At 36.7% G+C, this 25,465-nt stretch overlaps 2 protein-coding genes across 2 annotated transcripts in view; one reads left to right on the top strand and one right to left on the bottom strand.

The window, feature by feature from the left end:
* Positions 1 to 1,408: 1,408 nt before the first annotated feature.
* On the bottom strand, positions 1,409 to 25,456 carry LOC136825000 (uncharacterized). Its single transcript, XM_067080996.1, has 8 exons — positions 25,288 to 25,456; positions 13,518 to 13,694; positions 6,084 to 6,215; positions 5,455 to 5,547; positions 4,820 to 5,010; positions 3,467 to 3,613; positions 3,044 to 3,187; positions 1,409 to 2,316 (listed from the first exon to the last, which is right to left on the bottom strand). Exons 2-8 carry the CDS (start codon positions 13,684 to 13,686, stop codon positions 2,296 to 2,298), a joined length of 897 nt encoding a protein of 298 aa, XP_066937097.1. The 5' UTR covers positions 13,687 to 13,694; positions 25,288 to 25,456; the 3' UTR covers positions 1,409 to 2,295.
* LOC136825001 (uncharacterized) overlaps positions 21,672 to 25,465 on the top strand; it is a 41,712-nt gene continuing 37,918 nt past the window's right edge. The window contains exons 1-2 of the mRNA XM_067080998.1: positions 21,672 to 21,914; positions 22,226 to 22,410. The gene's annotated coding sequence lies outside the window, so the exon portion shown is untranslated. The remainder of the gene's footprint in view (positions 21,915 to 22,225; positions 22,411 to 25,465) is intronic.

Genomic DNA, 25,465 nt, shown 5'->3' with positions numbered 1-25,465 from the left:
TGCATTTAAGAGTAATGTGTCCTAATTGGTTTGTGTCCAACTTGACATCGAAATTTTGAAACTTATCCATCTCCCGTGTACTCTTGAGAGTTTTCAGCTCTATCGGTATGTAATTACATGATGAAGAAGCAATCAAATTAAAAGTAAAGAAACTATAAGTTTAAATGAAAGCAGTTTGGTCATACGCAGATGTGGTAGAAGACTTACAAGGGTAAAATTGCATAAACTAACTGACGGGTTTAGAACGGACAAAACCGTGCCCGCTGAGTAAGTTTTACGACTATAGACTTTACTTTTTCACTCTTATGTTTTTATGTACTGTACTTTTCTATTTCGTTATTTAATTCTAACTTCCGCCGGCATGCTGATGCATTACAGAAAAATACGTTACCTAACCAAAGCAACGAACACTCGGTCGCAAAAATCAGTTGAACACATGAACAGCTGTACAGCAGTAAAATCATGATCAGCTTACCTCACTTGCTGCATTAGTACCTCATAAGGAAAATATTTACATATTTTTTATTAATGAGCCAAAGTCGAACTCGTTTCCCAGATTTTATGACAGACGGTCATGGCTCATCTCAGAAGGAACGTACCTAAAAATCCAGTATGATTGCTGTTATTTATTACTTTGTTCTTACAAAGAAATTCTGAGAGAATTGTCGCGACAAAGAAAACGGAAATGAGAAGAATGGCATATAAACGTTAAAATTGCCTGTATTAGGAACGTTATCAACTCTGAAGGAAGAAAGGAAAGAACCAGAGTGCCCAGTAAGTTGTTGAAATCTAACGGTGGACGTAATTATCTTCAAAAGCGAGTTCTTTGTAGTGCGCTGTACCGTGGAAAACGACCTAATATAAAAAAAAAATACGACGATATGAACAGTGTACAGGGTATCATAATACTCCCTGATAATGATGACGTACCAGTAGAAAAGAATATATTGCTGGATTCCCATTTACAAGCGTAATTTCATGTTGGCTTTATTTTTCAGTCTATGTTGGCGGTACAAATGAGAGCCATTGCAAAAAATAGTAAGTCAGACACGCTATTCGAATTCCATTAGGAATATATTTGGTGTCTAATCGGTAATTTACTCCGTCCTGCCTAACTAAAGTCTCTCTCAATGCCATTTTTTTTTTTTTTTTGTGTGGTGAAAAAATGATTTATATGTTACAAGTAACGCAAGCTACGACGCACTCGACAGTTCTCTTACAGTACCTAACTTACCTTTGTCAACGTCAGATAATTTATATCATTGACCTACTGACAGGCAGTGTATTAAACCCGCTGAAGCTTTTGCGCAAACGTTCGCTTTCATGTAAAATCTTTGATATATTAAGGATGCGATCAAAACTGGGTACAAAATGATCTCTTTCGGCCTGCAAGGAAATAAATAGAACCCTTATTTAATTATTTATTTATCCATTTATTGTGATGTATTCATTTATTCATACATGGGTCGAAAGCCGACAATCAGGCGACCTCCTGGTCTTATTTATTCGATATCTGAGGTGGCAAGGATTAGAAGGGAATATAAATGCCTGCCCCGAAGGTGGCAACAGACCCACCACTAGACAGAAGAGGTATTATAATATGAGTAGGTCTATAGGAAAAACAGAAGTAATGAACAAATTCTAAAGTTCAGAAGTAGCGAGAGAGATACATGATTATGAAAATGAGTTACGCAAACGGATAATATTCTATTTCATTCCGATAACACTCACCACAGGGCTTAGGGCAATCTGACAGCGACGAGAGATCACGAACTTTTCTTGATAAGATTATGCAAATGTATGACAGGGCGGTTTTTAGTTGCAGTCATGGCCACTCTTTTCTAACAGCACCATTATCTCATTCACGCATTTCAAGATATATATATATATATATATATATATATATATATATATATATATATATATATATATATATATATATTGTTTTACATTTCTCTTTTGGGGGAGAAGGGCTCCAGAACACTGCAACGTTCATGTTTCTAAGCAAGATTTTAGAATCCATTTGCTAGACCGGCCGCCTTTTACCTGATCGTAGCATCCGCTGGTAAACATTTAGAGCAGGACTGGTATGGGAGCGATTGACCGATTCACGGACCTATCAAAAGTAAGCTGAGTGCTGCACCTGTCACATTCTACAAGTATACTTTAAGCAGCTGAGCTACTATAGCTTTCACGTATAATGAACATCACAGACGATCCAGAAAATAGATGGAAATCTACAACACAGAGAAAGTAATAATAAACAATGGTCTCTAGATACTCGAATTCCACTTCCTACAGCCCGTGCAAATCTTTCTGCGGAAAAATAAAAAAAAAAGATAATTAGAGGCCATTCCATAGAAAACATGCAGAAAATATCAAATTCTTAATCTACAGGTAACAACTACAAGAATTCGATGTATAAGGATTCCTAGCCTTTGCTGTAGATTGTCATGACCTTTTCTCATTACGCCTGAAAGGAAGAATAATTGTTGACAAAAATGAGCGCTAACCGCTAGTCAGGAAGTAATTTCATGGAAAACGATCTATAACATGTTCAAATAAACCATATCATTGTCTGTAATCAGTACAGACACAGTCTTAATATTTTTTCCTTCGTACATTTCTCTCTTGGCTATTTTGTCACAATTGCTACCCCTCTGGAGGTTCTAAATGGCTCTGTTTACGTTGTACCACAATCCCAACACATTAGGATCCAGAGAATATTCTGCTACTATTATTCGACAGTAGAACACCTCTCATTAGTATCTACCTTCAGTGATTAATATTTAAACGTTCCGACCCCAGATCATACTTTAACAGAAATTCTTTATATAAGCTGCTATGGTACTACAACAGCCTGAACAACATATAACAAATCATAGTACTTAAACGTTCCGACCCCAGATAATACTGTACTTCAACAGAAATCCTTTATATGAGCTGCTATGGTACTACAACAGCCTGAACAACATATAACAAATCGTAGTACCTGGCCTAAGAACCGTTGTTTAAGCAATTCTATAAAGTCTTCTCAACTTACGATAGAGAGTGCCGCTGACAGCAGTAGTCCCTTGAAAAGAGTATTTATGCCGTCTGGAAAGACGACTAGCGTTGTCTTAGAAGATCCACAACAGGATTTCTCTACGTTGATGCGACCGACCCCAAATCTGTCAGCAGACACGATCTGAGGGGAGGACCTCTTATCAGTTATTTGCTTAGGATTTACCGTAGGCAGTAAAAAAAATTATCTATTCTATTTCCATTCTGAGGTTTCTCGTGGTTTGGTCAGAGGATAGTCTCATGAAGGATTGATTACTATAGATGGCATAAACAGGTGTGCTGCTTAAGATAGCTTGTGAATTGTTAGTCACGTTTGATTTCCTTTCCATCTGAACATTCCATTCTGAGGTCTTGGATTCACATAAATAACAGACACACTGTGGATGACTATAAACATACTTACTTCGTAGCCGTCATCCCTACAGCACCCACCACGCTCTCTTTCAAGTATAAACAAAAGATCTCCCGAAGGGTTGTGTACTGTGTATTCGGCCTTTGATCCTTGCACCACTCCCACCACGGGACCTCTGGAGAACGCGATCTCTAGGTGCTGTTAAAATAAAGTCAGGCGTATCAGTCGTCATCGTAAAATAGTCGATGAAAATGTTCACAACTCCTAAAACGTATATTTTTCTCTCCTCATTCCTATTGCCTTTTTATCTAAGCTCAGCACAATAATACAGATGATTTTGTAAGAAATATGTATATTTGGTAAAACAATATAACTGAACGTTAACAGCTTGCCTGATCCTGGGGTCAATTTTCTTTTGAAGTATCGAAACCATATGAAATTTCCTTTAAAGATTTTTGGTTGTGGTTGTGCACCTACTCAATTCAGCCAACGCCAGTAATATACAAAGAAAATTTTGGTAAAGATGTTGTTATATCATTTCCCAAATTTCCGATGTCTGGACTATTTCTTGACATCACTGATCTATTATTATCCAGTCGACAAGATCACCTTTTAATTGATGACCTTTCTGTGTCTTCTCAGTCTAACATCGTCACGAATGACGTCTCATTCATCCTTAATAACTGCATACATCGATCATTATTAAGGTACTTTCATTCATTATTTCGTCCCTTAAGAGCCTCGATGGCCAAGTCGGTTAGAGCAGCAGCCTCGGACTTCTTAGAGGTCTGTGGCGCGGGTTCAAATCCGCAGCCGACCAGTCAGAGAGGCGGACACTTTGCTATCTGTGTAGACACCCCAGGATTATGTATGTAATCAACGGATAGGTTTACTTAAAAAATGAATGGGTGTTACAGACTAATACACACACAAACAAAGCCACTCCAACTTCTTCTAAAAACATAACAGACACCTCACACGTCTCGACTGTCGACCTAACCGCACAACGACTCCTTGCTACTGAGAGAATGGGCGCTGGTGACTGGTACAATACATGTACATATCTACCGGGGTCTAAGCGATGACAGGCAGGGCAGCCGATCGAGACTACAGAGTCTGCCCCAAAGCCAAATCAAAGTCCTTCAAAAGAAGGCATCGTGCTTACCCCATACAAATGGGAAAAAAGCACGTTAAAAGAAGAATTAATTATTTCGCCCCTTAACAACCGCTATCAACTTTCGACTCATTCCACCACAACCAGATTTCATTTCAGGGTCCACGATAACACAGGCTGTCATTTACTACAACGGGACAGAGTCATATTCACCCATTTGCTATTCCTGCCAACACCTAATCGATATGAGCTTTTGTCAGACCACGCCACCACCACCACTCATCTCTTACCTCATTGCTGGGTCCACAGCACCCTGTGTCACTGTCATCTCGAGTTCGAGTGAGGTAAAGGACATCCAGGTTGGCGTTGTTCAGGATCCGCATATCTGCTTCGGTCTTATATCCTCCGCAACAGCCCTCGCGAGCGACTCGCGCCGAGAAGATCTTGTGGCAGTCATCCTGCCAAATGCGGTATTTGCTTCCTGTTGAGGAGATTTCGATTCTCTTTTAGATGACAATTCCTCCAGTTCTGTGAGAGGTAGAACTGTTTGTTACCAGGCACTTGGGACATACTAGGGAAGTTATCTAGATTCTGGGGAGGTCAGCATGGTCTCATTATCTTTCATCTTTCTGCGCGTTCGTTGTAATTCATTATTGCATTTCTCAAAAATTCTGAGAGTCATTACGGATAAAAGACAAATAAGGAAAAACTGAATTAAAAATACATGGGTTGTATTACCATATAATCTACTCTAATCCACATGAGAGAGAGAGAGAGAGAGAGAGAGAGAGAGGTCACCTGGAGAATTCAATACTCTTCCTCAGTGATCTGCTAAAACACTCCTCAGAGCTGCAAACTTCAACATTATGACTTCATCAGATATCCTCTCTTCCTATTTTAGCAAACAAAATCATCGAAGCCTTACCATGACCCGTAATTGTGACCTCATTCAAAGCATCTAGGTGTTCGAGTCCCGGGGGGAGGTAAAAAGCAGGTCCTGGCATGTAAGGATACCATCCTGTGTATAATAATAATAATAATAATAATAATAATAATAATAATAATAATAATAATAATAATAATAATAAAATAACAGAAATAGACGTCAGAAAAAGAAATACCACCGAAATAATAATAATAATAATAATAATAATAATAATAATAATAATAATAATAATAATAATAATAATAATAATAATAATAATATGAGGGCAATGGTAATAACAATTCCGTTTGTGTCTCAGGTTACTGGATCAACCGTAAATCGTAATTGGTTAATTAGGTTTAAGAGTAATAATCATCTAATTTGTCACATTATAACATGAAGAAGAATAAACAAATGTGATAACCTACTATATATATATATATATATATATATATATATATATATATATATATATATATATATATAATATATATATATATATATATATATATATATATATATATATATATATATATATATATATATATATATATATATATATATATATATATATATATATATATATATATATAATTTAAAATGAAATGAAAACTCTCCACTATAATTACCTGGAACACCACCAATTTGACTAGTGGGGGAAGAGAAATCGGGATTTGGTGGTGGTTGGTGGAAAATTTCAACATTTGGTGGAAGCTGACTTCCATCGTTATGGACACCGACTATATTGAAGTTGTTCCCATCTGACAAAAGAAAGGATTTCAGTCGCTGTACTATTGGTACATATGTCAGTAGTACAGCAAATGAAGTAAATTCACTCTTACCACACATTACATTATATTATATATATATATATATATATATATATATATATATATATATATATATATATATATATATATATATATATATATATATATATATATATATATATATATATATATATATATATATATATATATATAATAGGAGCCCCATAAAAACGCCAAAATGTGGAAAATAAAGGCCGTATTTCAGACACCAAACTGTCTCTCTCCTCAGGAAAATAGTGAATGAGAAGAAGTTACAGAAAAACAGTATTTATACCATAAGATCCATAGGTCAGATGTTAAGTCACTCCAGTTGACAATTTCTCTTTAATCTTCTTAAACATCAGTTGGAGGCAGATTTTATCTATAATATCTGAATCCCAGGCGCCTCTTGAGAGATTCGATGCATCTCTTTGTTTAATCGAGGCTGATTCCACCATCTGGTTTTCAACCGACAATTGCTGCTATAAATTATACGGGACATATTCCAATTTATTCTGTGGTTATGGTTATTTATGTGGTTAAAAATAGCTGATCTCTGTTGTCCGTGCCTAACTGAAAGTTTATGCTGTATTAATCTTTGGGGGAGTGATTCGCCTGTGAAGTCAATATAAGATTGGTCATAGTCGAGGCAAGGGATTCTGTCAACTCCTGTGTCTTTGGGGACTGGTTTTTGTAGGACGTTAATCAGTGGTTTGGCTAAGGTATTTGGGTAGGTAAAAGCAAAAGGGTTGGAGTTTCCAAGTGTCTGCGTCAACGTCTTAATACTGTCCAGGCGTGGGACTTTTATTTTATTGTTGGGCGTCTCTCTGGTTTTGTGATGGGGGGATGGTAGAAAATAGTGTTTGCTTTGTGGATCGAGTTCTCAATTAAATGGTCAGGGTACTTGAAAGATGACAGCTGCTTATGGACCAGTTCAACTTCCTTTTCCAGGAGATCCGGGGAGCAAATCCATAAGGCTCTTAAGAATATATTACTGGCTACACCAATTTTGATAGAGATGCCATGATAGCTATAAAAATGGATGTATGACAATGAGAAAGTTCGTTTTCTGTATATGGTAAGTTTGCATTCTGTCGCTTCTGTAATTATTAAAACGTCAAGAAATGAATTTCTTTGTTGTTTCCCAATCAACTTTAAATTTGATGGCTAGGTACTATTTTATGCATTGAATTTTGAAAGAAATTCGTTGAAATTGCCCCACTTATTATCACAAAATGTTAAGATATCATCTACATATCTCATCCATAGCTTGTCTTTAGGTTTATATTGCGTTTATTATTACAGTTTCAAAATATTCCATGTATAGATTGGCTAAAACAGGACTTAAGGGGCTGCCCATGCTGCACCCGAATTTTTGTTTATAGAATGACTCCCCTAATGAAAAGATGTTATGTGATACGCATAATTCAACTGACTTTATTATTTTATCTAGGGCTAGTGGGAAATGATCTGAATAGGGGCTAATTTTTCCCTCAAAAACTGTAGAACGTCCTGTACTGGAACTTTTGTGAATAAGGAATATACATCTGAACTTAGAAGTTTTATGTTGTGAAGTGGTATATGTGCTTCTTTGAATCTGTGACAGAAATCTTCAGGATGTTTAATGTGACTGGGAGAAAATTTGCCTAAGAAAGGGGAAAGGAGACTGGTTAACCAATTAGAAATGTTATGATTGAAAGCTCCAGCACATGAGATGGTAGGTCTGAATGGAAGATTATCTTTATGAGTTTTGGGAAGATCATAAAGACATTCATATGTGTATATATATATATATATATATATATATATATATATATATATATATATATATATATATATATATATTTATATATGTGTGTGTGTGTGTGCGTGTGTGTGTGTGTGTATGTATGTATGGATACTGATTATGGAATCATAACCAGAATGTTTGAATGCCATGGAGTGATTAAGGAAATTAAGATGAATTTTATGGAAGGAAGTGAGGAATGGGAGGCTCGGATCTCTTTCACAAACAGTAAGGAGGCCTCCATGCAAGCTGCAACTTACATAACATCAAACTAAATGAATCTGGCATCAAAGGGGCCCTCTGTGAGAAGGCTCCTCAAAAACCAGCGACTGGTATGCAAAAGATCCTGCAAAATACGAATTGGAAGGTGTAAAAGAAAGGAAACCAAAATCCCCCAAATTCTGGCAACTGCTAAAGTAGAAAATTATAATTTTTTTAAGACCAGTAGATATTTTCAGAGGAAAGTAGGTTTAATTAAATCTGGAGATATTACACAGTTTGGAGAGAAGACTGTCTTAATTCATGCAAAGTCAAAGACAAAATCTGTCATGCTCAGTCATTTAAAAACAGATAAGGAAATGGCTGTGGACATCAAGCCTCGCCTGAACTTTAGTTATGGCAGAGGGGTGGTATTTAATAGAGATTTGCATGATTTTGATGGAAGAAGAAATTCTAGATGTGTGTCCAAAAGAAGTCTGGAAGATACATAAGGCCCTCAAAACATCAATGGTTAAATTGACATTTGAAGATCCAGAAATACCTCTGCGCGTGTAGACACTAAGGGAAAGAGTAGGCATTAAGCCCTTCAAACAGAAGTCCTTGCAACGTTTCAATTGTTTCAAATTTGGACAACCCTCTAAAGCCTGTAAAAATGATAAAGTATGCAATAACTGTTCTAGAGCTGAGCGTGGAGACTGCACACCTGATGCAAAATGCTTAAATTGTGGTATGGACCATAAACCTAGTGAGAGGATATGTCCAAATTTCAAAACTGAAGAAGCAAGTCTAGTGCAGAGCACATCACTGTTGGGTACGCCAAATGCCTAATGAACACAACCTGAAATTATGCCAGAGCATTAAAAGAAATACCTAATTTCCTCTTGCCAACAAATTCATCAACTTCTATGGCTGAAAGTCATCTAGTCCTACCAAACAACTATCCGAAGTAAGGAAAGAACATGTCGAAGCCAAGCTCACTACTCCACAGGTTTTTGCCAACACCCTCAAGGCAGATGCATTGCCTTCTTTACAGTCTTCCCCTCCCCCCATAGACAAATCTACTTACCTCTCTTGGGCAGAGAGGCCAATAAAGGGGATGTGTCTAGATCAGGTAGCTCCCCATCCTACCGTAAAAGAGAAAGACCTTCATCACTCGCTCCCCAAAGTCATAAAACCAAAATATCTAATGGATACAAAGTCATTTCTTCAACTGATAATGAACCAAATGACTTAATCAACCACAAAGTCAATGCTGATGTTCATTGGTCTTCTAGCCAGATCACTAAAGGATTAAAAAAAACAGATTAGTGTGAAGCCCAAGATATCAAGCTCAAAATCAAATCCAAAAAATTTATGTAACCCAAAAATTGCTAATGAAAAGACCTCTTCCAGAGACTCTTCCAAAAAATAAACTATTTTCATTTCTAACATCTTACAATGGAATTGTCAAGGTCTGAGGGCTAATTATGAAGAGCTGAAACTACTCATCCATGAATACTCTCCTATTACTGTTTGTCTACAAGAGAGCAAGCTGGACTGTAATACTCCTTGTCCAAGGGAACATGTTAGTTATAGGACTCCTTATGACCAACAATTGGGGAGCCATGGTGGGAGCCACATTTATATTCGCCACAATGTCCCAGAAATACCCTTTACTTTACATACTCCTCTGCAGGTAGTGGCTGTACAAAATGACATTGGGAGAAGATATACTATTTACTCTATATACTGCCCCTAATGAAAATATTACATATGACGATCTTACCACAGTAATACTCCAACTCCCTCAACCATTCTTATTACTTGGAGACATGAATGGTAGACACTCATTATGGGGTGATGTTTAGCAAATAACAGCTGTAATATTATTGCTTCACTCAAAGAAAATGTAGGCTAGGGATCCTCAACACAGGAGAACCTACACATTTCATATACAAACAGGCACCTTGTCATGTACTGACCATTTGATTGTGAGTTCTAACTGCATTGTGGACTTGAACTGGAGAACATTGGATGATTGGCATAGTAGCAATCACACACCAATTATAATAAATACTAGTAATAGTCCACCAATACCTAGATCCCCTCGGTGGAACCTGGGCAAAGCTGACTGGATTAAATTTCAAGGACTTAGTGAAATTGAAGGGAATGCAGATGAATTTCAAAGTATTGATGATGCTATTGACCTGCTAAATGGAACTCTTCATTCAGCAGGAATAAACTCTATCACTAAAACTACAGGTTTCTTCAGAAAGCAACCAGTCCCTTGGTGGTCATCAGAACTCCAGGTACTGCACAGGGCTACCAGACAAGCTCTTACTCGATACCGCAGGCATCATACAGAAGAAAATATGATTATATACAAGAAATCAAGAGCACAGTTCTGCCGTGCAACAAAAGCAGCAAGGCATCAATCTTGGTCATCCTTTGTGTCCTCAGTTAACAACAGAACAATGCCTTCAGCTGTTTGGAGAAAATTCTGGAAGATAGCAGGGAAATTCACACCAAACCCACCACCAGTTCTCGAAGTGAATGGTCACTTCATAACTGGTGCAGTAGAGGTTAGTAATGCTCTGGCAGAGCACTTTGTATCACAAAAGTCAGAAGCTGCTCCTGGTTTTCATTATAGAAATCAAGAAGAACGGAAACCTCTTGACTTTGCAGCAAATAAAGATGAGCCATATAATATGTCTTTTAAAGAAAAGGAGTTTGATTCTGCTCTAGCTTCTTGTAATGATACAGCCCCAGGCCCTGATGACATTTCTTATGCTATGATAAGGCATGTATCAATAAACACAGAGCTTTCTATTTTAAGTATTGTAAACAGGATATGGCATGACATTAGTGACCCAACCGTATGGGAACTAGCAATTATTTTAGGTTTCATAAAGCCTGGTAAGGATAAGTTTTTACCAACAAGCTGTTGACCAGTTGCACTAACTTGTCTGTGCAAAATAATGGAAAAGATGGTCAATGCAAGGCTTGTCTGGATCTTGGAAAAAAAGGTCATTTATCACCTGCACAGCATGGATTTCGAAAATTGCACTCAACAACAGACGCCCTAGTCCATCTTGAGTCATCTATTTGTGAGTCATTTGCATCCAAGTAGCATCATGTGACAGTATTCTTTGTCCTTTAATTGGCATATGACACTGCTTGGAGATGTGGAATTCTTAAAGTTATCAATGAATGCAGATTAAGAGGGGAGTTGCAATTATTCCTGAGAGCATTTTCAACACACAGACACTTTCAGGTAAGAGTAGGTAATACTCTGTCTGAAAGAAAATACCAAGTAGAAGGAGTCCCTCAAGGTAGGGTGCTCAGCATTGCTCTGTTTGCCTTGGCAATAAATGGCATTTCTGCAATTATTCCTCGTGATGTCCTTCATACAATTTTTGTGGATGATTTTTCCATGTCCTTCTCTGGAGCAAGAATGTCCACAATTGAAAGAAAACTTCAGTTGACAATTGATCGAATAACTAAATGGGCAGATTTGAATGGCTTCAATTTCTCAAACAGCAAAACTGTTGCAGTTCATTTCTGCCGCATTCGTGGACTACATCCTGATCCCAATGTATATCTCAAAGGACAGAGAATCCCATGTGCAGAAGAAATCTGATTTTTAGGCTTAGTTTTTGACTGAAGGTTGACATGGACTTCGCATCTTAAAATGCTGAAAGCTAAATGCCTAGAAATTTTAAATATATTTAAAGTCCTAGCACACACATCCTGAGGAGCTGGTCGCATAACACTTCTTAGATTGTACAAAGCCCTTATACTAGCTAAGTTGTTAAATGGTTGTGAAATATATTCTTCGGCCACCCCTTGTCATTTAAGAATTTTAGACTCTGTGCACCATTCTGGCATTAGACTAGCCACAGGTGCTTTTAAAACTTCACCCATTCCAAGTCTGAGTGTTGATGCTTGGAGAACTGCCTCTGGAACTGTATCATCAGACTTCTGTCATCAGATACTGGTATAGGTTGCAGAGGCTTGCATCTCAGACAGCACATACAGAGAATTTCTTTGGCCACTATGAGGCTCATCCTAAATCAGTACAGATATAGAGTAAAACAAGTGTTGAATAGTGTGAATCTAACCAGTAGTGGAGTGATTCCCTTTAGGAATCCAACAACCCCTCCTTGGAAGTTGCCTGTAGTCTCTTTCTGTCATTATTTTACAGGCTTTAAGAGAAATATGGCAGAAGAAGAAATTCCATCCATTTTCTCTGAACATTCAGAATGTCATAGAAATAGTAATTTTATATTCACAGATAGCACCAAATCCAATGCTGTCGTTGGATTTGGAGTAAATTCTAATGGTTTTAACTGTAAGGGTGCACTTCCTCTGGAGGCATCAAATTTTACAGCAGAGCTGTATGGGATTTTAACTGCTTTTGAAAAAATAGCTACAATGGAAGATGACAATTTTACAATTTTTAGTGATGCAAAAAGCATTTGACAGGCTTTAGTAAATTTTAATCCAACCAGCCCTTTAGTTTTAAAGATTCTAGAGTGGCTTGTCATCATTGAGCGCAGAGGTATCAGCGTGGAATTTTGCTGGGTTCCAGCACATGGTGTGCCTGGAAATGAAGAGGCTGATAAACTGGCAAAAACAGCTGCAGCACAACTACTTCCAAAGAGATGCCCAATATTACACAGTGATTTCTGGCCGAATATCAGGCGCTCTCTTTGTGATATTTGTCAACACCATTGGGACTCTGTAGATCAGAATAAGATGAGAGAGATCAAAAGTGTCATATCTCCTTGGAAATTATAACTTTATGGCCCAAAGATGGGAAACTGCCCTCTGTTGTCTTCGCATTGGCCATACTCATTTAACACATGAGTTTTTAATGACAGACAGGCCTTGCCCATACTGTGAGGATTGCTTAGTCCCCTTGACTGTAGAGCATTTGTTGGTCGAATGCCTCATTCTTGGGGATTTAAAAGTTTGATACCTCTCTGAAGCTCGGGGTGGGGATGGCGGGTATATCCTTGCCAAGATTTTTGGAGAGAATGTGATGTATGATGCTAGTGGCATTTTTAAATATATTCTAGAAACTGGAGTTTTACATAAGATACAATTTTATTTCCTACAAGTTTTTATTATATATTATAAATATACTACACTATGTAGTCCTTTAATTGACATCGGCATTAATGACCATAGAAGTCACGACACCTGATAACTTAAAATCATTCAGTCATTCATTCTTCCTGCATCAATCCTTCTGTGACCTGCCTTACCATATGGCAGCGTCGGTGTTTCAATGGAAGAGTATCTTGGAGGTGGTGTCCTTCGCTTGCCCAGAAGGGGTTCCTTTTCTGTTGGATATCCTTCCTTAGAAGTGCTTCGAATGGTGACGTCAGGCATCTCTTGGTTGCCCTCTGAATCGAAGGGATTATTGCTAGCCATGGCACTGTCTGAAAGGGGGTTTTCATGTGAGTTTTGATATTAAAATGAAGACAAACGAGGAAGTGTAATATTGCTCCGAACTAATGAGAATAACACAAGATATAAGAAGGATAATTAATAGGGACTCTCACTGCATTACTGAACAGATTTAGAGTAGTATCTAGATGAGAGTTAAAAAAATAAATCGACGTTGCTTAAATACGGAATTCCTTAGTACAGAAGCGAAATTATACATCATAGAAGTATGAGCCAAGGAGGATAAATCTTAATGAAAATAATACACATTATGAGACAATTCAAAGTCACACACACATGTAAGATGCACACAGATATATATATATATATATATATATATATATATATATATATATATATATATATATATATATATATATATATATATATATATATATATATATATATATATATATATATATATGTGTGTGTGTATGGGAGGACGTCCACAGTAATGGCATTTCTTTACTGCTTATTGCTGACGTTTCAAGACATCTGTTTCATTATCAAAGCTGGAATAATGCATTAAAATATAATTATAAAAAGAGTCTCATACTTAAAATTACAACCAAAATATAAAACAAAGTTATATGAGAAAAAAAGTAGAAAAATTTTACCAGCTGGGCGAAGTACAAAAGTAGAGTGACATAAACAAAGAATTCCAGGCCGGAGTAAACTCACGTCAGGTAAAGAGTTGTTGAAGTAGTTTGGTTATTCAATCTTGTTACTAGTCTATATATATATATAAATGGATGTGTGTGTATGTTCGACATACAATACACTTTGAAACACATTGAGCAATTTCAACCAAACTTGGTATACATGTGACTTACCATCTGGGAAAGAACATTATTGGGGTAAAACATCACTGGCACCAAAGGGCAGCGTGTGGGAAGGAGGTGGAATGTAAATCTTACAGAAAGCGAAAGAATTAGTGTCTAATCCATAGTTTTCAAGGTCGCTGAGATGAATAGTGACACTCCCAATGCCCTTTAAGTCCAAGGTCAGCCCCAATAGGGAGAGGGGTGTGGGAAGGTGTGACATGTAAAAATAACCGAAAGTGACAGATGTTAGTGTCTAATCCATAGTTTTCAAGGTTGCTGAGATTAAAAGTGACACTCATGATGCCCTTCAAGTCCAAGTTCAGCCTTGATAGGAAGGTGGGGTGAGAAGGGGTTGGGAAGGTGGTGACGTAAAACTAAGCGAAACGACAGATGTTAATGTGTAATTGATAGTTTTTGAGGTCACTGAGAAGAATAATGACACACCTGATACCCTTTAAGTCCAAGTTCAGCCCTGATAGGAAGAGGGGGTGAGATGGGGTGGGGGTGACATATAAAAAAATAAAAATGACAGATATTAGTTTCTAATCTATAGTTTTCGAGGTCGCTGGGATGAATAGCGACACTCCCAATGCCCTTCAAGTGACATGTAAAAATAAACAAAAACTACAGATATTAGTGTCTAATCCACAGTTTTTGAGGTCACTGAGGTGAATAATGACACTCCCAATGCCCTTTTAAGTTCAAGTTCAGCCCTAATAGCAAAGAGGGGTGAGAAGGAGTGAAAAATAAAATGTCAAAAAAGATAGATACTGGTGTCTAATCAACAGTTTTCGAGGCCACTGAGATTAATAGTCATGCTCCTGATGCCCTTTAAGTCCAAGTTCAGCCCCGACAGAAATGTGGGGTGAGAAAGGGTGAAATATAAAATGTCAAAAATGCTGGACAATATAACTGTAACCTAAGCAACTATCTTAACATGAGAGAGAGAGAGAGAGAGAGAGAGAGAGAGAGAGAGAGAGTTTATCAGTTGTCATTCAGAGTTTTCCCAGGCAGCACCAGGTTGGTCAGCTAGTAGTTTAATTAAAAATGATTCAAAGATAGGAAGAGAAGAACTGGGAACTTTAGAAAGTATTTTAAAATCTTTATAATCAATTTCAGTCTCACACCTTTTGGCATGTTCTTGAATATTTGAGAACTCTGGATTAGATAATCTGACTCCATTACTGAATCCAGACCAGCTGGAAGTTACAGTAAAAGCCCTGTGGAAGATGGTAACCAATGAATTTAACTTAAAACAGCAATTACTATAAAAATTCAAACCTTGACCAGTAAAGGTCTTTTTTCTAAATACTGACGAATTAAAACTCGTTTTCTTGAGCAACTAAAACATCTAGAAACGGTAATGTAGTTTTCACACTCCATAGTGAACTACAGTAGACGTTTGGATGTGCTGTGTTAGCATACTGGAGAAACTTGTCAGCCCTTTCTCTGTTTCTAAAAAGTAGAAAAGTGCCATCAACATATCTACAGTAAAAGAGGGGAAGGAAGGCCAGAGGGCAATTGTTCAGTAATTGCTACTCTAGTGAACACATCAAAATATTGGCAAAGGTCGGGCCGAGTGGAGAGCCAATGGCCATTCCTTGAACTTGAAACTTCATTGAAAACAAAGATAGTGTCCTGCACTGCCTGTTGTAAAAGTTTCTTTAAATTATCCCGGTTAAAACACTTGAACACTGTATAAGTTTCAGTAAAAATTTTGTTTAAAATGACCTCAAGTGTCTCTTCCACTGGGATATTTGTGAATAAAGATTCTACATCCAGACTAACCGTGTACAAAATAGTCTTTTATTAGAATTCTGTTCCTAAATCGCTCTGAGTTCTGTACAGAGTAATTAATCTTTATTAAACTACTAGTACCAAAATTGAATAACCAGACTACCTCAACAACTCTTTACCTGACATGAGTTTACCCAGGCCTGGAATTCTTTGTTTATGTCACTCTGCTTTTGCACTTCGTCCAGCTGGTAACATTTTTCTACTCTTTTTTTCTCGTATAACTATGTTTCCCCTCGGTTGACAGCAGCCGCCTACACCTCTCAGCTATATGTTTGTGTATGTATGTATGTATGTATGTATGTATAATATATATATATATATATATATATATATATATATATACATACATACATACATATACATACACATATGTGTGTATATATTATATATATTCTTACATATTTATAGAAATTCGTCTCTTCAGCCCATTCGCTAGGAAGTCAAATTTCATGTTGGCTGGAGGAGACCCCAACTGGGGGGCGGGGGACAGAATGTAGGTGTCCTACCTCCAATATCATACGATATTGATGGACAGAAAGCTGTCAGGGCACAAGGACAAGTCATGATAGTAAATGGGCCACTAGCCTGACCCTCAGTTAGTCTTAACTATAAGACCTATTTCCCTGTTACCTTTGCGCTGGCTGTTATTTGTCATTTATTTTTTACCATTGAAATTTTTCCTTTTCATTGTCGATGATATGAAAAATAATGCAAGGCAAAAGATTAACATAACAGATCTTCTGCAATAACATTCTCTCTCTCTCTCTCTCTCTCTCTCTCTCTCTCTCTCTCTCTCTCTCTCTCTCTCTCTCTCTATATCTATATATATATATATATATATATATATATATATATATATATATATATATATATATATATATATATATATATATAAATATATATATATATATATATATATATATATATATATATATATATATATATATATATATATATATATATATATATATATATATATATATATATATATATATATATATATATATATATATATATATATATATATATATGAACCATTTCGGAAAGTTCGTCACCATTTCCCGAGGTCTTAAATTGTGTGAGCTGTAATGGCGAAGTAAGACAAGGAGACATTGTCCTGTTCCAACGGGCAGGGCGTGAGGAAACACGCACCCCCCAAATATCCCCCAAAAGCCGTTAACTTTTGGCATGGGTATTTCTGACCTACGATTGGTCAGATATCCCCGGTAGGAGAAATCAACCAATGTCCTACCTGAGGGGAGGATGCCGGGGGTGAGAGAAATGCCCAGCGTGCCCACGCTAGGCCGCCGTTGGGAGGATTCTGGCTCTGGCACTCGGAGGGCAATGACGTGCTATTGCCCATCGTCTCGCACTATTCCGCCGTTGCGGCCGGTTACCGCTAAGTTACTGTAATTTTTAGTTTCATTAGATACTCGGGCCCTTGTGTAAGTTTTAGATAATACAGATCACTGTTAAATTTGTCCCGTGTCTTATTTAAGCATGACCCACAGTACTGCAGCCGGACCAGTGTGAGTAGACCCCATGAGAGGTCGGGGGTCATATATATTTCTGTGAAAAATGTTCCCATGTGTTCATTCCCATATACATATATATATATATATATATATATATATATATATATATATATATATATATATATATATATATATATATAATATATGTGTATATATATAATACGTATATATACACATATGCATATATATTTATACACATATATGTAAATATCCAATATATAATATATTCATGAATATATATCTACATGTATATATATGTATATATATACATGTATATATATATACAGTATATATATATATATATATATATATATATATATATATATATATATATATATATATATATATATATGGGAATGGACACATGGGAACATGTTTCACAGAAATATATATGACCCCCGACCTCTCATGGGGTCTACTTACACTGGTCCGGCTGCAGTACTGTGGGTCATGCTTAAATAAGACACGAGAGAAATTTAACAGTGATCTGTATTATCTAAAACTTACACAAGGGCCCGAGCACCTAATGAAACCGAAAATTACAGTAACTTATATATATATATATATATATATATATATATATATATATATATATATATATATATATATATATAATTATATATATATATATATATATATATATATATATATATATATATATATATATATATATATATATATATATGTGTGTGTGTGTGTGTGTGTGTGTGTGTGTGTGTGTGAGTGTGTGTGTGTATAAAGATTGAATGGCCAATAAAAACGGTGATTACACAACAGAACATGATATTATTAATAACAAGATTTTGTCATCTCGACTGCTTTTGATTATCTACATGACAGACTACTTGGGTTGTGTTTGAGATGCAGGCGTTCCTTTGAAAGAAATGGCGCCTCCTTGCTTTTCGCTCTCTCTAGTGCCCACCTGCATCGACTTTGGTGGGCTTGACCACTGGAACACTTACTTCAGAAGGGGACAGTGGGATTATCCAAAGTTCTGACATATTCCTATTCCCAGTCTGATTTATGACGGGGGGATTCCGGAACCTTCAAATAACGTTTCCACTTTCCAACTGACTTTTGACTGCCGATGAGGGAATTCTGGAATCCCCCGTCAGGGATCAAAGTACGAACAGGAATCTGCGAGAAGGGTTCGAGATAATCTCTGGCACTAATCTCATTCAAATGGCTTTTGCGGTTACGCCTTCCATACCTGATGTATGTGGAGGCCAGGAAATTGAACGATGACACTCCCGCATATGCCATGAAAATAAGTTTGCCTATGGTCTAAGAATGACCGTGGGTTTGCCACCTACCAATTATCCACGTTCACCTCATCCCCCTAAAAACTGCGGAAATTACCTATACTGCCTAGGCCGAAAGTATCAAAGCAATTCAACTCTTTGCTTTCAAACGTACAATCTCCAAGAGTATTCTTCATTGTAAAGAAGCTCAGGGGAAAAAATTGTATGTTTTCTTTTATCTTTTCAACCTAAATCTATATAAAATGTGTACTTTATACAGCATACAAAGATTGTAATATTTCCCTCTGAGGATATCCGCAGTTTGGCAGTATAGCTGCGCTAAAAAGAAAAACTAGTGGCCGCTGTTCTTACCGTATGCATTCTCTCTCTCTCTCTCTCTCTCTCTCTCTCTCTCTCTCTCTCTCTCTCTCTTTTGCACACACACACACACACACTCATTGCAAGTAATATGGCATTCTTTCAATGACCGAACATATCAATGTTATGAAAGTGACGGAGATTTTTTGAAATATCAGGCTTATGAAAATATAACTAATGCCAGTGATCTCTGATATAAATTCCTATGAAAATCTAAAAAAAAGTATACTTGAACAATTAAAATTTATTTAATTACAAGAATATATAATGAAAATTAAGAAATAATGTATTGCTGAACTATGAGGTATGACTAATATAAAAGCAAATATTTTTGGTAAATCCAGATAGCTGTATATGTGTATATGTCTGTGTGTATGTACTAATCACAGTCTGTTGTAAAATTCTCACACAGCGTTCATAAATCTGAATCTAGAAAATTACGTACGGTATTCCTTGTCAACTGAGAGCTTGGCCATCGCTAAAATATCACCCAGAAATAGGATCAATATATATTCACTAATCTGTCATTTCAAACGACGATTGCTTACATACAGAAAAATTAATTTGTACCGATAACATCATTGCAAAATTACTGAAATGTATTGGGTTACCTGTGCATATTTTCACGCATTCATATCAGAGTTAGACAATAGGTTTGCCCTTTCTAAAAAATGATGCCCGTAAAAGTAAGCATTTGAGAAAGTAAAGTACACACGTTAATATTCTTTTATCCGATGGAACGGTAATCGATTACCCGTGAAATATGAGAGCTTTTGCTGTAGTTATAAAGTGCCTGGATTTATACACACAAACACACATACATACACACACACACACGCATATATATATATATATATATATATATATATATATATATATATATATATATATATATAAAGATAAAATCCACGAAGGAAACGGAAACACTGGAGTGCTATGAGGCCTTTCGACACTTACGTCCTTTACTTAGCAGTTTCCTTCGTGGATTTTATCTTTATTTATATATTTATCACGTTCCATATTTTCGTGATTCAGTTATATATATATATATATATATATATATATATATATATATATATATATATATATATATATATATATATATATATATATATATACTGTATATGTGTGTGTGTGTGTGTGTGAAATTACATTAACATAGTTACATCCCCTCACGGTCTGGATAGTGCATCCCCCCGCCTCTCTCTCTCTCTCTCTCTCTCTCTCTACACACACAATGCCTCCTACCAAGTTGGTCAGGGCTGGGGGTGTGGAGATAAGAACACCAGGTTGTAAACACGTGGATCGTATGATGCCATATAGTTAGAAAACCTTATGTTTTTATTTTCTGGCTTTGTCAATATTTTTGTTCTTTTTCTATATTTTTGTTTTAGATATAACAAAATTAGTGTGTTAGTGAACTCCCAAGTGAGGACTAATTTCTGGGAAAGAAGAAATAGTTAATCAGTAATTTCATAAATGGCATTTTTCTTGTTAAGCGCTCGGTACAGAGCGTTCTTCATCTCACAAGCAAATGAACGCAGCCGATTTAGACTACGGTGACTGGTATTATTTTTAAAAACTGGCTTCAAATTCAGTAAGATGATTAAAGTAAGTATACCTTAGTTTAACCAGACCACTGAGCTGATTAACAGCTCTCCTAGGGCTGGCCCGAAGGATTAGATTTATTTTACGTGGCTAAGAACCAACGGGTCCTGCAACTTATTGTGGAATCCGAATCACATTATAGCAGCGAGAAATGAATTTCTATCACCAGAAATAAATTACTCTAATTCTTCATTGGCCGGTCGAAGATTCGAACGCGGTGCCAGCGGAGTGCTAGTTGAGAACGGAACCCACCCGCCCAATGTCCATTTATGAAAAATGATAATCACAATGGATGTTGAGGGGGAACATATAATAGGAAAAAATAGAATATTAGTGTTTTATGAAGCAAAAATTGCTAGGGAAAATCCATCGTAAGATATATTTTCCGAATATTTTGGGAAATTCTAAGCGTTCCTGCGTGTAAAGTATTAAAAGTACGTCAACGACAACTGGACATAAAGATAAAAAAAGTATTATTCTTCCTATTGATGCCATTATCGAGAATCTTATCAAACTAGAATGCAGACAGTATAGGACGTTTTAAAAACTTTCGCAGTTTATTGAGTCGACTTCCCACATACCAGCTATAGTACCTGGAGTAGCAGCTACTCTCGACTCGGCTGAGGAAAGCGTTAAGGGGGCGACTCAGTGACCTCAGACCTGGAGCTCTCTCACTCTGTTCCCCTACGCCAAAGTGCAAGGTCGCTTCACTCTTAACTGCACTAAGTCTGGTGCTGTTCTGTCCTCCCCACACTGGTCACGTGTTGGAACTTCTAGGAGTGGCCTTAATCCATCTTCTGCAAGCAAGCTCCAAGCACAGATACAATAAGGTACGTCTTGAAGTCGTAAATAATACCTGTTCTGTTCCTATTCCTGAATTTCTCTCAATTTTTAATATTTCCAACTTTTCATTCTCCCAAACAAAGTCTATTTCTTTCCCACAGCCTATCAAACACATTTTCCCTCATGACTTGGTCCAAGCCCAAATTAAGCTTGTTCTGTGATAATAATTAGAGCATTCCCACCATCGTGTTAGCATGTGGTAATTGAATCTAATTAACAATTCCCTCCATCGTGAATAATTAATTTCATGTGACAGGAAGTCTGTGTGAATGAAGGCTGACCTGGAATTCTTTTCCAGAATACTGTTATCTGGCTCTTCGCGTTCTGCCCCTGCCCTTGTGAAACAATTGCCTTAGAAGAACTGAGTCTTCTAAGACACTTCTGCAACTGACAGTTTACAAGGGCCATGTATTAGGCCCCTCAAGTGCGAGCGTTGTGCTAATGTAAAATAATTTTATCAGCCAGTCTTAAGCAGTTTATAAGGTTCGTGTCAAACTTTTATTTATTTGCTAACTGTAGTTATACTTTTTACGGCACAGTGAATGGGCCTAGGTTGCTGAATGCCAGCCTGTCCATATTTCTAGTTGTAAATCTGTGAATAAATGAATTTAATCAAATCGACTGGTTTGAAAGGCGACCTTCCCATTTTCTTTCAATAGATGGAATTTCAAGGTAAGTCATACTATTAATTACGCTTGTTGCTTATGTTCTGAGATCTAGGTGTTGGCTCCTAAGGCAAAATTACATTCAAAATTCAATTTAACTCTTCCAACCGGACTCAGAACATAAGTAGTATATATATATATATATATATATATATATATATATATATATATATATATATGTGTGTGTGTGTGTGTGTGTGTGTGTGTATACACACACACACACACACACATATATATATATATATATATATATATATATATGTGTGTGTGTGTGTGTGCATGTGTGCTTGTGTGTGAGTATGCATATAAGTATGTATGTGAATGTATATATATCATACATGAGTATTCATAATTACGGATGGGTATAAAAGTACATGTAACATATGTACAAAGGAGAATGAATTGTTACAATTGCAAACAAACCCAAATATGTCCGGTTGTGTTATACAGTTTGCGGTACTATAGATCAACAGTTCATATTTATGCATAAAATAAGTAGAGATAATGGTTGCATATGGTAAACAACCATTTTCACAATAACCACTAACCTCACATAATTGCCTTCATATTTGATATGGTAGGACTTACGAAATACGTTGAAAAAATATCTTTGTAAAAGCCCTGGAGGGTTAATCATTTCAACACTGCTTTTCGTTGCTTCTGACTCATTAAGCTTAATCTTTCAGGAGGAACGTATAGCGCTTTCTTTTTCCTCTTCTTCATTTCTGCGGGTCTGGGCTAGAAGAGAGCTTTAGGATGTCTGCTCTATTTACCTTTGTCCCAAAGAGAACTATTGCAGATAATGGACTGTACTCAGTCTTCTCTGGGATTTTGGCATTTTACGCTCGTGTATCAGACTCAGATATTCGCAGCCAATGATAAATATCTGAGGAGATAATGTGTCTCGGGAAAAAAAATAAAGACGAATGCCGAGGATGAAGAACGTTGAACGAAATTTAACCGAAAAAAACACACTGCAACGATGCCATACGATATCTCACTGGTGAGGCGCGCGAAGGGCCGAGAGAGAAATATTTTGAAAATCGCTTGGAACTGCTTTTTAGTGTCAACTGCATGGCATGAGTCGCAGAGGTTCTATAGACACTAGAATAGGTATCGATGCTCAGGTTAAGGTAGACTAGGTTACGTTATGACAGGTGACATCAACATTGCGAACCAGCTGGTCCCTTTCTTTCGACAATAAGTGAAAGGGTGTGTTTGTAAAGCGATGCATTCTAAGATGTTATTCACTTAAGACTGCTCCCTCGACCAACATATTTCCTGGGAAATTCTCCAGATGTTGTCCCCTCAGTTCTTTTATAGCTATTTGTTAAACTAACAAATACGAGTAATCATAAAGCTATGGATCTAATGAAGTTACAAATTGCAAAAAAAGCATATCTAAAGTAAAATGGAAAAGAATATTCTCTACGGTAGCTTCAAACCAGTTACATAAAGACCAACATTTGCAGTACTTCCAGTTTCTACAAGGAAGGTTGAAAGAAGCGGAAAGAGTGAACATCCCGAATAGACAGGAAGAAAAAGTAAATGAAATGGTTTTTCATCTTTATTACCTCTCAGTTTAATCCCTATTCGGGGTCGCTGTTTTTAATGAGCCCTCTCAACTGTTTCTATCTTGGACGCCATACTTCGTTATAGGTTTTGGAAGATGTTTGGAGAATAGATATCTTTCCAGACTCCAATCCTCCCTATTTATCCCAACACCCCAACCCCCTCCCCAATCACCTGATACCTCCGTAGCTAGGTTGTTTTTGTTTATTCCCTCTTTGAAACATATCTGCCTCCTAATTGTGATGACGATGAGTCATGTCCTTTAGCACCCTGTTGGTTTCAGTCACCTGCGGGCCGAATGTGTCTAAAAAGTAAGCAACTCTATTAATACCATTCGTTCACTCTGCTGTTATATTTTACTTGGATTTTAACTGGTATCTATCTCAACAATGATACTTGGTTAAGATCCATGGTAAATTTAATATGCTATGTTATTAAAACGCAATTTAAAGAAACTACGCATTAGTTTAAACTGTAAAAAGCCATCCCCAGTAACTATATACATATATCTCTCACTTTTTCAAGTATTTCCCTAAAGGGAACGTTATCCATCTGCCTCCAGTCTGTGTATAGTATGCTTAACCCAGGACACCACCTCAGATGTTCATATTCACCTAACACAGCCTGTGTAGGATCCTAGTGGCATATAACGATATTTTTATGTCTTTTTATACTTTTATTTTTACGAGCGAATGTCTTTTCTCTTCCAAGAGTCGTTATTCTCAAAAAAAGATGAAGAAAATTCGGTAAAGCACTAAAAGTCCCAAAAATTTGCTCCTGACAAAATTCAGCCAACAGAACAGTTTCGCTGTGCTCAAACTCTATACCCTATCAGAAATGCTGGGAAGAGAATTCAGGAAAGGAAAAAAATCATATTTTCAGATCACGAGTATTCCATTTCAACAAAACTTCATGATGTTTTTCAGAATGATTACAAAAAAGTTAAATATATACCTCTGAGTAAGGCTCTGTGCAGCAGCGCCACCAAGAGATCTACAACCCCTGTTAAAACTACTCTAGTTGCGAGGCCATACTATTTCTTCCCTCTCTGATTTATCCGATTTGTGCGGTCTTCACTTCTAGGTTTAATTCAGTGCCTCAATATAAAGGCTTTGCTTCTTACCTTCAATCCCGAACAGAGAATCAAACAATGGAGTAACTAGAGCGCAAATGCTTGACACACACAAGGTTACCACGCCAGAAGTGTTATGAGGAAACACAGAGTTAGGAATGTGAAGAGCTCCAAAGATAGTGTCACATGGTTCCTTATCACCACGTGATAAAATGATAAAATACAAGTA

The sequence above is a fragment of the Macrobrachium rosenbergii genome, chromosome 36 (assembly GCF_040412425.1).
Source record: "Macrobrachium rosenbergii isolate ZJJX-2024 chromosome 36, ASM4041242v1, whole genome shotgun sequence".
NCBI lineage: Eukaryota > Metazoa > Arthropoda > Malacostraca > Decapoda > Palaemonidae > Macrobrachium > Macrobrachium rosenbergii.
The sequence above is the reverse complement of the archived record's forward strand: the minus strand, read 5'-3'. Positions and strand labels throughout refer to the sequence as shown.